Source organism: Hyla sarda, chromosome 8 (genome assembly GCF_029499605.1).
Source record: "Hyla sarda isolate aHylSar1 chromosome 8, aHylSar1.hap1, whole genome shotgun sequence".
Taxonomy (NCBI): Eukaryota; Metazoa; Chordata; class Amphibia; order Anura; family Hylidae; genus Hyla; species Hyla sarda.
Window position 1 is genome coordinate 41,343,893 of NC_079196.1, and position 15,570 is coordinate 41,359,462.

Here is a 15,570-nt window from a genome sequence, read left to right on the forward strand (position 1 = left end):
AGATTGCAGAACCCCTCACAGCTCTATTACGGGGTACGGTGAAGGAGAACTACAATGGTAAACTACCTGTTGAATGGGCCAAAGAGCAAGAGACAGCTTTCCAAGCTCTTAAACATCTGCTGGCAGAACCAGCCATCCTGGCGCACCCAGACTACAGTCAGCAGTTCCGGCTATATACTGATGCCAGCTTTGAAGGTGGGAGCTGTCCTGCCCCAAGTCCAAGAAGGACAAGAACGAGTAATTGCCTATGCCAGTCGTAACCTGTGAGGAGCAGAGAAGAACGATGCAAACTACAGGTCATTCAAGTTAGAACTTCTTGCCCTGGTATGGGCTGTGATTGAAAAGTTCAAAGACTACTTGGCTTCCACAACATTTACTGTCTACATGGATAATAACCCGTTGGCCCACCTGAACACTGCCAAGTTGGGTGCCATCGAACAATGTTGGGCTTCAAGATTAGCCAATTACAGTTTCACCATCAAGTACAAAAGCGGCAAGTCGAATGTCAATGCTCATGTACTGTCTCGGATGACCCCCCGGCGAAGAATCACCTGTCGAAGACGTGTGGAAGGACTTGGAGATGCCCCCATTTTATCAATGGTTCGTGAACCAGAAGGTTGTGACTGCCTTGATGGACAGTGAGCCCAGGTCGAAAAGTTTAAAGAAGACCTGTACACCTGGAACACTCTTTAAGATGAAAGTCGAGTCATGGGGGATCTCTTGGACTACCTTCTGGCGAAAAAAGTACCAACCCGTCTTCGCCGGGCCCAGTGTGATTATGAGCTGAAACATCTGTGGTGACAGAGGAAGCGACTGTTTGTGCACAAAGGGCTGTTGCGCCGAAATTCTTTGGATCTGGTTTCTAGTGATCGACTTAATCAGATTCTGGTTCCCTGAAGAGACGCGGCGATGGTCATCAACGCTTACCATGATCAGTCGGGACACTTTGGAGTCCACAAGACCGAAGCTACTGTCAGGCGAAGATTCTATTGGATCGGAATGCAGAGTGACATTGAGAAATGGTGCAGTGAGTGTACAGTCTGTAATGTCAACAAGAACGTGCCAAGGATGCAAGAGCACCCCTCCATTCCATCCAGAGTAAAAGGCTTAACCAGTTAGTCGTGCTAGACCATGTCAAGTTGTCTCCTACCTGGTCCGGGTACACTTATGCTCTCACCATGGTGGATCACTACTCTAAATGGGTTGTGGTTGTTCCCGTCAAAGATCTTACAGCCAAGACAGCGGCCCAGATGTTCTACTCCAATTGGGTGCAAACTCTTGGGTGTCCGGAGTCTTGTGTAATGGACCGGGGTACGGCCTTCGAGACCCAACTCTTCCAAGAGCTGTGTCAATTCCATGCCTGCAAGAATCTCCAGACTACTGCTTATCACCCCCAGGGGAATGGGCTCTGTGAGCGAATCAACCCATTCTTTAACCACATGCTGCAAGCAGCCTCTTTGTCAAGATAAGAAGAGTTGCCCCGACTGCTGCCTGAATTATTGGAGATCTATAATAACACAGTCCATTGTTCTAAGGGGTACACCCCTTTCTACTTGATGATGGGGCGACATGGGCAGCTGCCTAAAGACCGAACATTTGGGCTCCAAGTTCAACAACTCTCCGCAAGCCTCCCTGGAGTGGGTCTCTGACCACCAGAAAAGAATTCAAGAGGTCAAAGAAATTGTCAGCAAGAAGATGGGTGAGGCGCAGCATAGGCAACAGGAGGATTATAACCGTCATGCTTCTGCCAAACCACTTCAGTTGGGCGATAAAGTCTCCCTGCGAATGTTTTTAAGGACCCACAAGTTAGACTCTATCTGGGAGACAGAACTGTACACGAAGTACAAAAGTCTGGGTATGAGCCCCAAGTTGTTCACCGAAACCAAATCAAGTTGTGTCTGAAAGAAGATCTACCAGTGCTCCCAGTGCCACCTCCTCCAGCTGTCAGACATGTAAGAGAATATGTCCCAGGCGAGGGAATCCACCTATCCATGGATTTCCCTATGTTTTCTCCAACTCAGCTTGCGATCTTCTGTGTCTGACCAACCCCGGGGCTGGTTCAATCAACAGTAGTCTCCACACCAGTCCCAGTCTTGTCACCATTGGCTCCGGCCTATACGCCAGTCTCTAGAGTACCAACTCAGTCTCCAGCCTCTCCAGTGCAGATGAGAGCAACTCTGAGTCCCGCCAGCCCTGAGCCAATACCCGCTCTTGAATTCATTGAGGAAGAGTTAGCTGCAGCTTCAGAGGCTCCAAGGGCTCCCCAAGACGCAAGAATTCAAGATTCCCCCGAAGTGGTGTTGTGTAGGTCCCAGCGGTTGAAACAAGAGCAAATTTCCACCAGTTACAAAGATTAACTCATAATGTAAAGTTATGTACCTCACATAGTCAGTTCACATATGGTAAAAGTAGTCCACACATAAGCAAAAAGTTAAGATAGGACTGTAACATCATTTGTCGTCCCAGTCCACAAGTTCTACATATATACAGTTATGTGTCTAATGTTTTCTCTCCTGTCCACGTGTACAGGGTACTCTACTGGCCAGAGGGTTCAGATGATATCTAGATAATGCCCATAGAGCGACAGAATTGATAAATGTAAAGGTAACACTGTTGTATAGTGTTAAAACGTATTTTGAGTTCTGGGGAGAAGAGTTGAGAACCGAGGGGCCCCAGCAGCCAAGGTATTAGGTAGATAGCCTCCGGCAGCGCAATCCGTGAATCTATGTATATTGGTATGTATATTGTTGTCTTGAGTGTCTTCAGAAAGCAGTTACAAAGTCAAATTAACCCCATATGTTTAAAGAGCATGTATGGACATTCACCATGCCACATGGACTCATCCTTATCTCGTTTCGTAATCCAGACCTGAGAAGGACATTGTGCCTAAATACCCCAGGAACTGTCACTAGGCCTCAGTGGCCACTTCAGTCCTCCGCCCTCCAGGACTGGGCGTCGAGGACGACTTTAATTAAGAGGGGGAGTTTATGGTGGCCCAGTACGGGAGGTGTTACCCCGTGCTCCTGCTGTCCTGTCAGGCAGCCTCCTTCAGTGTCCCCAAGGCCCCCTGCACTTGTTTCCCCATTGTAAATATGTTTTACCATGTAAAGTGTTATAAAATTTAATGTTGCTTTAAGAGTTATACCATGTGATATGTCATGTGATTGTTACCCAGGAGGTACCAGTGACCAGGTGATCCCAAGAGTGACCTATGGGCTCCCTGCTAGTCTCCCCCATATAAGCCCTGGGTGGAGCTTCTCTCTCTTCTGCTGAGGTCCAGTGCAGTCGCCTAGTGTGTGTGTCCAGAGTGTTGGAGACCTCAAAGTCAAGTCCTGCAGCCACCAACAATTCAAGTAAGATAAAGTCACAGCTTTATGAGTCAAGTCAGTCCCTGTCATCTGTCAAGTCAGCATGGTCTGCATTCAATTGTCCAGTTCTACTACAAGCCCCAGCAAGCCCTTAATGTCTCTGTGTCACTGGTCACCTCCTTGGGCCCTGGCTGAACTGTATAGACTTTACCATCTGTCTACCCTCAGTAAAGCTACCGTTATTCGTAACTTGGCGTCGGAGTCATTATTGCCCCGTGCCTAGCCCAGGATCCAGCAGTATACCTTCGGGTGGTTATAGGCTAAACCACACCCTGGCATCACGAATACAAGGGGTTAATGCCATCTGCCCCTAGGGTAACAATATCTGCCCTGCACCACACAGAGTCCTCAAACGAGCCTGTGTAACAAGCTACGTCTCCCATGTCCAAGAGGTTCTGCAGCGGCTGAAGGTCTCCAACCAGGCGACGGAGTGTCTGTAGCGTCAGCAGCATCCATGAGTCAGTTACTTTTGCTCTGAAATGTCAACCGCATAAAGCCCCCTGACAATAGCCCTGTGACACACGCTGCCCGGGGACCACATAAATCCCATGTTTGCAACATTGCAAGCCAAAGCATTTTCTATCTCCGTAACCAGACTCTCCCTCCCCCCCCCCCCCCCCCCCCCCCCCTTGTAAGGGCTCCAGGAATACACTTCCAGGCGGTACAGTAAGTCATCGCTGCTGGCACAAATGTCATCTTTCTGGAATGCCGCTCTATTCTGAGGTTTATGGTAACGTCAGGTAACAACGGATTCCTACCTTAGCCTGCAGATACTGGGGGTAGTAGTAGGTAGTGTACTGAGGGTACATCTGCTGTTTCCACACTTTTCCCATGTAGATGGAAAGATAGAGGTGCAGTGCAGTGCGGATCCCAAATCCCAAGTTCTCCTCTGTGTGGCTGTCCTAGTGCAGCAGCAGCAGCTGGTTGGTATCTGCTATTCTGCCAACACAAACCTCACCCAAGGAGCAGGGCTGGCGGACCCCCTCCCTCCCTGGCAGCCAGCGTGCAGAGTGCAGCTCTCTCAGGACTTTCTCCAGAGGGCAGGTAATGCTGTTTGATTTCATGCAGCAAAGCAAAACCCCAGGAAATCAATAAAGTCTGCAGCTTTCTGTTCAGTGACAGGCAGCGGGCAGAAAGACTTGCAACTGGGGGGGGGGGGGGGGGGGATAATTGGGGGCTGGGAAATAGGAGTGGCCGCTTTAATTATAAAGCCAGAGGTGTGGATGCTGCACGCTCCATCATCCTGATAATTATTATGCCAACTAGAGATGCTATCACCTACTAGAAGTCATCCTTATGCAGATGTAGCAGAGCTGACTATGTCATTTGCCAAAGGGTTAGAACAGAGTCGCCCAACCAGGGTGCCTCCAGCTGTGGCAGAACTACAACTCCCAGCATGCCCGGACAGCCGTTCTGCTTTTCCAATCCTGGATGTGTTCTCACGTTCAGGTATTTTAAGGGGTACACCTCTGGAAAATATATATATGTTTTTTTTTTTTTTTTTAAATCAACTGGTGCCAGAAAGTCAAACAGATTTGTAAAGGATAAAAATCTCTATCCTTCCAGTACTTATCAGCTGCTGTTAACTGCAGAGAAAGTTCTTTACTTTTTGAATTTCTTTTCTGTCTGACCACAGTGCTCTCTGCTGACACCTCAGTCCATGTCAGGAACTGTCCAGAGTAGGAACTAATCCCCATAGGATTAGTTCCTACTCTGGACTATTCAGTGATGTTTTTGTGCTAAGGGTGCGTTCCCACAGGGCGTATTTGACGCTGCGCAAAATTTACGGCAGCAGCGGGAAATACGCTGCATATTCCTTTATCACTATACACACAGGGCTTTCCGGGGGCAGCCCTATGCGTGTAGTGAGTTTTGGAGGCGGGGCCGCGTGTCACAGTCACACCGGCACACATAGGGCTGCCGCCGGAAATACGCAGCGTATTTCCCGCTGCTGCCATAAATTTTGCGTAGCGTCAAATACGCTGCATATACGCCCTGTGGGAACGCACCCTTAATGACAATTTTTTTTTAAAATCTTAGCATGCTGTGTTTTTTCAGGAAATCTTTTTTTTTTTTTTTTTTTTTTATAGATTTCTAAAGGAGGAAAAAAATGCCATGAAGAATGGAATGTGGGTATAACATTGGTATTTTTTCTGGAGTCCTCCTACAACTCCCAGATATCCTTGAATCACATGATGAAGGAATCACATTAAGACTTTTAATGAGAAAAAAAAAAACACGGAGGGCCTATTCACACGACATAATTTCTGCTTGCGGAATTCTGAAGTGTGAATGGGAGTGCGGAATCCCATAGAAGTCTATGGGCTTTATTTTGAGGCAGAATTCCGTAAGCGCAAATTCTGCCTTGTGAATAGACCCTAAGGCTATGTTCACATGGTGAAATGTCAGCACAGAAAATTTCCGTGCGGACATTTCACAGACAGCGGAGCGCCGGCAGAACATTCCAGTGCTAGGACAGCTCGGAAATGCGCTGTCTCATAAACAGCAATGCATTAACTTGCGGAATCTGCAGAAACATTGATCATGTTCAAAGTTTTTGCGGATGGTGGGATGAGGATTTGCTGCGGAAATTCCACTGTGTGAACAGTGCAGCAGAATCTTATTGAAATCAATGGGACTTTGCTGCTGCAGAACGTCTGTGTGGAAGATTTATGTGGAACATTCTGCTGTGTGAACTCTGCCTAAAGGAAAAAAATACTTAGGCCATGTTCACAGCAAAATTTCGCAAAATTAAAGACAAGTCTTTGAATTTGACAAAATGCGGACCATGGAATCCCATTAAAGTCTATGGGTGTGCGAACTGTGGACATTGGGAAACTGGCACTCTCTGATCATGCCCCCGTAATCTTGTCCTTACAGCCGACATTCCCAAAAGGCTCGGATATATTATGGAGATTCCCCTCATTGCTAACCAAAGATGAATCATTTCTAGAACTCTTGAGGGGATGGTGGTTAGAATATGATTCCCTAAATTCAGAACATAAAACTGACTCGCTATTGTTTTGGGAAACGGGAAAAGCAGTATTGAGAGGTAAATTAATAGCCCACATGTCTGCCCTGAAGCGAACTGCCTTGACTAACTATGTAACAGCTAGGGATAATCTCAGAAAGGCGTACTCAGCCTTTGTGTCATCCCCAAATGTAGAACTTAGAAATAGATGGAACGATGCTAGAACCCAGTATGAAACGTGGCTCGATCGTAAGGAACGTTTAAAAAGATCATACTTTGAGGTAGATCTCTTCCTTTATGGTAATAAGGCAGGACGTCTCATGGCTCGCTTGGCCAAGGGTGGTCATGCTCCCCATCATATAATCCAATTGAAAGATTCCACGGGTCAATCTCATACGAATCCCCACCATATAAATAGGATCCTAGCACAATATTATGAGAATTTGTATAAGGACTCCCCGTCGGATTGTTCCGCCAGCCAACGCTTTTTAACTGATATTGAAATGCCTACACTGGCGGAGGATCAACGGGAAATCCTTAATGTCCCGATCACAGAAGAAGAAGTGAATCAAGTCATTAAACATTTACACAACTGTAAAGCTCCGGGTCCGGATGGTTATCCCGGGGAATTTTACAAGGCCCTGTCGACTCATATTTCACCAACGCTAGTAGGTGTCTTTAATACCTTTATGACGACAGGACACCTCTCCAGAGAAGCCTCTCTAGCCTACATAAAAGTGCTTCCGAAACCCGGAAAAGACCCCTCAGACCCAGGATCGTATCGTCCAATATCATTATTAAATCAGGATGTAAAGATACTTTCCAAAATATTAGCCGATCGCCTTTCCCGCTTTATGCCCTCTCTGATAGGCCCTCACCAGGTAGGATTTATCAGGAACAGGTCGGCTACAATAAACTTACGGACGGTTATGGCAGTCTTAGACAGGCTTCATCACCACCCTCAGCCAGGAGACCAACCAGCATTGCTCACACTTGATGCGGAAAAAGCATTCGACAATGTACGTTGGGACTGGTTGGGGATGGTATTGGATAAAATTGGTCTTCAGGGAGCGTTCCGTACCTATTTATCGGGGGTTTACCGAACCCCGGTTGCAAGGGTATATTCCCCAGGGATCTTATCTACACCTTTCCAGTTGTATAGGGGCACGCGCCAAGGATGCCCTCTCTCCCCACTCTTATTTGACCTTGCAATAGAACCCCTGGCGCGCTCCCTCATACATTCTTCGATCTACAATGGGATCAAACTGAGAGGACGACAGGTTAAACTGACCATGTTTGCCGATGACATCTTACTTTTCATTAATGATCCGGGCACTTCGCTTCAGGGCATTCTGGCACATCTTAAACAATTTGGGGATTTTTCTGGGTATCGCATAAATATTTCCAAGTCGGAACTACTGCCATTGGGCCTCTCAAATCCTCGTGGGGTGGAGAGGATCTCGGATTTGGGAATAAAAATTGCCTCCACTCATATAACATACTTAGGGATCAAACTGGGGCGTACACCGGATAAATTATATACCCTAAATTACCCGCCTTTGTTTGAAAAAATACATGCGGAATTGAGAAGATGGAAATCGATTCCTCTTACATTCCTGGGGCGCTGTCATCTCTTGAAGATGATAAGCTTCTCCAGACTTTTATATCCACTTCAAACCCTGCCCTTACTACTACGCCACGATGATGTCAAAAAATTAAATTCGGGATTCACAAAATTTATATGGGCGGGTAAGAGGCCTAGAATTGCCCTGCGCAAACTGATGCTGGACAAACATGACGGAGGTCTCAATTTTCCAAACATCAGGGGTTATAACTTAGCATGCCTCTTTCGCTTCACGGTGGACTGGATTCACGGCTCCTCCTTTCATGCCATCTATGACCTTGAGGCAGACTTAGCCTCTCCATGGACTCTATCTGCCCTCCTACACACGTCATACTCGAAGTTGCCTCCTCTCGTAAGGAGATCTACTCTTCTGAGAGATACGATAGTGGCATGGAAGGAGGTCCGGAAATTGTTCCATCTTCCCTTCCTGATTTCAAAACATCATCCATTATCAGGACACCCAGAAGCACCCCATAACATACCTGACAGGATTAGGGCGACATGGGCGGAAAAGGGTTTGAGGAAAGCCGGTGATTTTATGGACAAATCAAACAGCTGCTGGTTATCCCCATCTATGTTACGGGCGAAATATGACCTGCCACCCTCACATACATTCCCCCTGAACCAACTGCATTCATTTTTTGCTTCCCGCTTGCGGGCCCTAGATATAGAGTTAACAAATCATGCTCTGGATTATGTGATAGGGGATGGTTCCCACAGATTAACTGTGTCCACCATTTATCCAGTGTCACGATGCCGGCTGGCAGGAGGTGGATCCTGTGTGCCAGAGAGGGATTGGCGTGGACCGTGCTAGTGGACCGGTTCTAAGTCACTACTGGTGTTCACCAGAGCCCACCGCAAAGCGGGATGGTCTTGCTGCGGCGGTAGTAACCAGGTCGTATCCACTAGCAACGGCTCAACCTCTCTGACTGCTGAAGATAGGCGCGGTACAAGGGAGTAGACAAAAGCAAGGTCGGACGTAGCAGAAGGTCGGGGCAGGCAGCAAGGATCGTAGTCAGGGGCAACGGCAGGAGGTCTGGAACACAGGCTAGGAACACACAAGGAAACGCTTTCACTGGCACGATGGCAACAAGATCCGGCGAGGGAGTGCAGGGGAAGTGAGGTATATATAGGGAGTGCACAGGTGAACACACTAATTAGAACCACTGCGCCAATCAGCGGCGCAGTGGCCTTTTAAATCACAGAGACCCGGCGCGCGCGCGCCCTAGGGAGCGGGGCCGCGCGCGCCGGGACAGGACCGACGGAGAGCGAGTCAGGTACGGGAGCCGGGGTGCGCATCGCGAGCGGGCGCCACCCGCATCGCGAATCGCATCCCGGCTGGAGGCGGTATCGCAGCGCACCCGGTCAGTGGATCTGACCGGGGCGCTGCAGTAGCGAGAGTGTAGCGAGCGCTCCGGGGAGGAGCGGGGACCCGGAGCGCTCGGCGTAACAGTACCCCCCCCCTTGGGTCTCCCCCTCTTCTTTGAGCCTGAGAACCTGAGGACCAGACTTTTATCTAGGATATTGTCCTCAGGTTCCCAGGATCTCTCTTCAGGACCACATCCCTCCCAGTCAACCAGAAAAAAGGTTTTCCCTCTGATCTTTTTGGAGGCCAGTATCTCCTTTACAGGAAAGATGTCCGAAGAACCGGAGACAGGAGTGGGAGAAATAAGTTTAGGAGAGAAACGGTTGAGGATGAGTGGTTTAAGAAGAGAGACATGAAAGGCATTAGGAATACGAAGAGAAGGAGGAAGAAGAAGTTTGTAAGAGACAGGATTAATCTGGCACAAAACTTTGAAAGGACCAAGATAGCGTGGTCCCAATTTGTAGCTGGGAACACGGAAGCGGACATATTTAGCGGAGAGCCATACCTTGTCTCCGGGAGAAAAAATGGGGGGAGCTCTTCTTTTCTTATCAGCAAACTTCTTCATGCGTGATGAAGCCTGTAAGAGAGAATTTTGGGTCTCTTTCCATATGGTGGAAAGATCACGAGTTATTTCATCCACAGCGGGCAAACCAGAGGGCAAGGGAGTAGGGAGGGGGGGAAGAGGGTGACGGCCGTACACCACGAAAAATGGGGATTTGGAAGAAGATTCAGAGACTCTGAAGTTATATGAGAATTCGGCCCATGGTAGAAGATCTGCCCAGTCATCCTGGCGGGAGGAAACAAAATGCCGTAAATAATCACCCAGGACCTGGTTAATTCTTTCTACTTGCCCATTGGATTGAGGATGATAAGCAGAAGAAAAGTTTAATTTAATCTTGAGTTGTTTACAGAGAGCCCTCCAGAATTTTGACACGAATTGGACGCCTCTATCCGAGACGATCTGCGTGGGCAACCCGTGAAGACGAAAAATGTGTACAAAAAATTGTTTTGCCAACTGAGGCGCTGAAGGAAGACCAGGAAGAGGAATAAAATGTGCCATCTTGGAAAATCGATCAACGACCACCCAAACAACAGTGTTGCCACGGGATGGGGGTAAGTCTGTAATAAAGTCCATACCAATCAGAGACCAAGGCTGTTCGGGGACAGGCAGAGGGTGAAGGAGACCAGCAGGCTTCTGGCGAGGAGTCTTGTCCCGGGCACAGACAGTGCAGGCCCGCACAAAATCAACAACATCCGTCTCCAGAGTCGGCCACCAATAGAAACGAGAGATGAGTTGCACGGATTTCTTGATGCCCGCATGGCCTGCGAGATGGGAGGAGTGACCCCATTTGAGGATTCCGAGGTGTTGGCGTGGAGAGACGAAGGTCTTCCCTGGAGGAGTTTGCCTGATGGAGGCTGGAGAAGTGGAGATCAGGCAGTCAGGAGGAATGATGTGTTGCGGAGAGAGCTCTACTTCCGAGGCATCCAAGGAACGAGAGAGAGCATCGGCCCTGATGTTCTTATCGGCAGGGCGAAAGTGAATTTCAAAATTAAACCGGGCAAAGAACAGAGACCACCTGGCCTGGCGAGGATTCAGCCGTTGGGCAGACTGGAGATAGGAGAGATTCTTGTGATCGGTGTAAATAATAACTGGAAATTTTGATCCCTCCAGCAGATGCCTCCATTCCTCAAGTGCTAATTTAATGGCCAGTAGCTCTCGATCCCCGATGGAGTAGTTCCTCTCCGCTGGAGAGAAGGTCCTAGAAAAAAAACCACAGGTAACAGCATGCCCGGAAGAATTTTTTGTAGAAGGACCGCTCCAGCTCCTACTGAGGAGGCATCAACCTCCAATAGGAAGGGTTTAGATGGGTCAGGTCTGGAGAGCACGGGAGCAGAAGAAAAGGCAGACTTAAGCCGTTTAAAGGCGTCTTCCGCTTGAGGAGGCCATGACTTAGGATTGGCATTCTTTTTGGTTAAAGCCACGATAGGAGCCACAATGGTGGAAAAATGTGGAATAAATTGTCTGTAATAATTGGCGAACCCCAAAAAACGTTGGATAGCACGGAGTCCGGAGGGGCGTGGCCAATCTAAGACGGCAGAGAGATTGTCTGGATCCATTTGTAGTCCCTGGCCAGAGACCAAGTATCCTAGGAAAGGAAGAGATTGACATTCAAACAGACATTTCTCCATTTTGGCATAAAGTTGGTTGTCACGAAGTCTCTGAAGAACCATGCGGACATGCTGGCGGTGTTCTTCTAGGTTGGCAGAAAAAATCAGAATATCGTCCAGATACACAACAACACAGGAATATAAGAGATCACGAAAAATTTCATTAACAAAGTCTTGGAAGACGGCAGGGGCGTTGCACAGGCCAAAGGGCATGACCAAATGCTCAAAGTGTCCATCTCTAGTGTTAAATGCCGTTTTCCATTCATCCCCCTCCCTGATGCGGATGAGATTATAAGCACCTCTTAAGTCCAGTTTGGTAAAGATGTGGGCACCTTGGAGGCGATCAAAGAGTTCAGAGATAAGAGGTAGAGGGTAGCGGTTCTTTACCGTGATTTTATTAAGACCGCTGTAGTCAATGCAAGGACGTAGGGAGCCATCTTTTTTGGACACAAAGAAAAATCCAGCTCCGGCAGGAGAGGAGGATTTGCGGATAAAGCCCTTTTTTAAATTTTCCTGGATGTACTCAGACATAGCAAGAGTCTCTGGGGCGGACAGAGGATAAATTCTGCCCCGGGGTGGAGTAGTGCCCGGGAGGAGGTCAATAGGACAGTCATAAGGCCTGTGAGGAGGTAGAGTCTCAGCTTGTTTTTTGCAAAACACATCAGCAAAGTCCATATAGGCCTTAGGAAGACCGGTTACAGGGGGAACCACAGGGTCACGGCAGGGAGTACTGGGAACCGATTTAAGGCAGTCCTTGAAACAAGAGGTACCCCAGCTCTTGATCTCCCCTGTGGACCAATCCAGGGTTGGGGAATGGTGTTGAAGCCAGGGTAGTCCAAGGAGAATTTCGGAAGTGCAATTGGGGAGGACCAAAAACTCAATTTTTTCGTGATGAGGTCCGATGCACATTAGGAGGGGCTCCGTGCGGAAACGTATGGTACAGTCCAATCTTTCATTGTTAACACAATTGATGTAGAGGGGTCTGGCGAGACTGGTCACCGGGATGTTGAACCTGTTGATGAGAGAGGCCAAAATAAAATTTCCTGCAGATCCGGAATCCAAGAAGGCCATGGTAGAGAAGGAAAAGGTAGAGGCAGATATCCGCACAGGCACAGTAAGATGTGGATAAGCAGAGTTGACATCAAGGACTGTCTCACCTTTGTGCGGAGTCAGCGTACGTCTTTCCAGGCGGGGAGGACGGATAGGACAATCCTTCAGGAAGTGTTCGGTACCGGCACAGTACAGGCAGAGATTCTCCATGCGGCGTCGTGTCCTCTCTTGAGGTGTCAGGCGAGACCGGTCAACTTGCATAGCCTCCACGGCGGGAGGCACAGGAACGGATTGCAGGGGACCAGAGGAGAGAGGAGTCGGGGAGAAAAAACGCCTCGTGCGAACAAAGTCCATATCCTGGCGGAGCTCCTGACGCCTTTCGGAAAAACGCATGTCAATGCGAGTGGCTAGATGAATGAGTTCATGTAGGTTAGCAGGGATTTCTCGTGCGGCCAGAACATCTTTAATGTTGCTGGATAGGCCTTTTTTAAAGGTCGCGCAGAGGGCCTCATTATTCCAGGATAGTTCTGAAGCAAGAGTACGGAATTGTACGGCGTACTCGCCAACGGAAGAATTACCCTGGACCAGGTTCAGCAGGGCAGTCTCAGCAGAAGAGGCTCGGGCAGGTTCCTCAAAGACACTTCGAATTTCCGAGAAGAAGGAGTGTACAGAGGCAGTGACGGGGTCATTGCGGTCCCAGAGCGGTGTGGCCCATGACAGGGCTTTTCCAGACAGAAGGCTGACTACGAAAGCCACCTTAGACCTTTCAGTAGGAAACTGGTCCGACATCATCTCCAAGTGCAGGGAACATTGTGAAAGAAAGCCACGGCAAAACTTAGAGTCCCCATCAAATTTATCCGGCAAGGATAGTCGTAGGCCTGAAGCGGCCACTCGCTGCGGAGGAGGTGCAGGAGCTGGCGGAGGAGATGATTGCTGAAGCTGTGGTAGTAGCTGCTGTAGCATCACGGTCAGTTGAGACAGCTGGTGGCCTTGTTGCGCTATCTGTTGTGACTGCTGGGTGACCACCGTGGTGAGGTCGGCGACAACTGGCAGAGGAACTTCAGCGGGATCCATGGCCGGATCTACTGTCACGATGCCGGCTGGCAGGAGGTGGATCCTCTGTGCCAGAGAGGGATTGGCGTGGACCGTGCTAGTGGACCGGTTCTAAGTCACTACTGGTGTTCACCAGAGCCCGCCGCAAAGCGGGATGGTCTTGCTGCGGCGGTAGTAACCAGGTCGTATCCACTAGCAACGGCTCAACCTCTCTGACTGCTGAAGATAGGCGCGGTACAAGGGAGTAGACAAAAGCAAGGTCGGACGTAGCAGAAGGTCGGGGCAGGCAGCAAGGATCGTAGTCAGGGGCAACGGCAGGAGGTCTGGAACACAGGCTAGGAACACACAAGGAAACGCTTTCACTGGCACGATGGCAACAAGATCCGGCGAGGGAGTGCAGGGGAAGTGAGGTATATATAGGAAGTGCACAGGTGAACACACTAATTAGAACCACTGCGCCAATCAGCGGCGCAGTGGCCTTTTAAATCGCAGAGACCCGGCGCGCGCGCGCCCTAGGGAGCGGGGCCGCGCGCGCCGGGACAGGACCGATGGAGAGCGAGTCAGGTACGTGAGCCGGGGTGCGCATCGCGAGCGGGCGCCACCCGCATCGCGAATCGCATCCCGGCTGGAGGCGGTATCGCAGCGCACCCGGTCAGTGGATCTGACCGGGGCGCTGCAGTAGCGAGAGTGTAGCGAGCGCTCCGGGGAGGAGCGGGGACCCGGAGCGCTCGGCGTAACATCCAGTCCTACGAAGAAAGTTACTCAACATTGACACCAACACCCTTTTTTCCTCATGGTCCTCATGGATACCGGGAGATGACGTTTCGGACTGCATCCTACAAGGGTGGCGCATAGTGAAACGACTTATAATAAATGAAAGATGGCGGGAAACTTATTTCAAGCTCGCTCACAAAGCCCTTTATGGTTTCAATATTCTCCCTTCTCCCGACTTCCCCGATAGAATAACATCCTGCCCGAAGTGCTCTACACCCCTGACTGACCTGTGGCATGGGATTTGGACATGTACACACACCAAGACATACTGGCACATGATAATGTCTTACATTAACACCGTATGGGATCTCATTTTACCTTATTCACCCAGAACCCTGCTGTTTCACCAATTCCGTCCCCCGGATATAGCAGGATGTCCAGGTACTAGGGTCCCCCCACTGGTACATATCACCTTGCACATAGCTCTCCGCTGTCTTTTTGCTTCGTGGCTTTCACCCTCAACACCAACTTTGGGTATGGTTATTACACAAATGAAATTGTATTGCAGAATAGATAAACTAGACACTGCAAGGAGTATATTTGCAAGGAGTATATTTCATGATCTCTGTTTATTATGTATAACTGAAATAAAATGTATTTAAAAAAAAAAAAAAAAAAGTCTATGGGTGGTACATTTCGGCGTGTGACCATAGCCTTATAGTAATACCAACTATTTTTTTTAAAAAATTATAAAATAAACTACATCTTGGGAGGACAAAATGAGGGAGCGGTCTTTTTTCAGGCCAAATAAACAAACAAACAATAAAAAAAAAAATTTCCAAAATTTTTGTGGAGTTTTTTTTTCCAGTTTTGTGGAAACTCAGCCTTAAAACAATATAAAAAGTGGCAGCTTTTTTCCCCTCTAATAATGTGTTTCATTAAAGTCTATGTAAAAGTGGCCCTATTTGTCAAGGTTTCCACTCTAGTCTAGGTTTTTTTCTTTGCCATTTTTTTTGAAAACTGCGGGAGCAGTTTAAAATAAAAAAAAAAGCCAGAAAAATCCTGTGCAGAAACCTTGGTGCACACATTCTATAAAAAAACAAAAAAAAAAAACAAAAAAAAAAAACAAAAAAAAAAAAACAACTGTAATTCCAACACAGGAGTTACCGCAGTTTTTCAAAAAATAATATAAACAAAAACTTTTTAAGATAAAAAATAAAATAAAAATAAGATAAATAAACAAAAATAAATAATA

General features: G+C 48.3%; 1 protein-coding gene across 10 annotated transcripts in view; it reads right to left on the reverse strand.

The window, feature by feature from the left end:
* Window positions 1-4,444, reverse strand: part of RBMS1 (RNA binding motif single stranded interacting protein 1) — a 442,165-nt gene extending 437,721 nt beyond the window's left edge. For 3 of the 10 annotated variants that reach the window (XM_056533366.1, XM_056533364.1, XM_056533373.1), the window contains exon 1: window positions 4,127-4,440. In XM_056533366.1, coding sequence (XP_056389341.1) covers window positions 4,127-4,201 — 75 coding nt within the window. In that variant the 5' untranslated portion in view covers window positions 4,202-4,440. Of the gene's footprint in view, window positions 1-4,126 lie in introns of all 10 variants that reach the window. The other 7 variants (XM_056533365.1, XM_056533372.1, XM_056533368.1 and 4 more) reach the window with 6 other exon arrangements.
* Window positions 4,445-15,570: the final 11,126 nt, after the last annotated feature.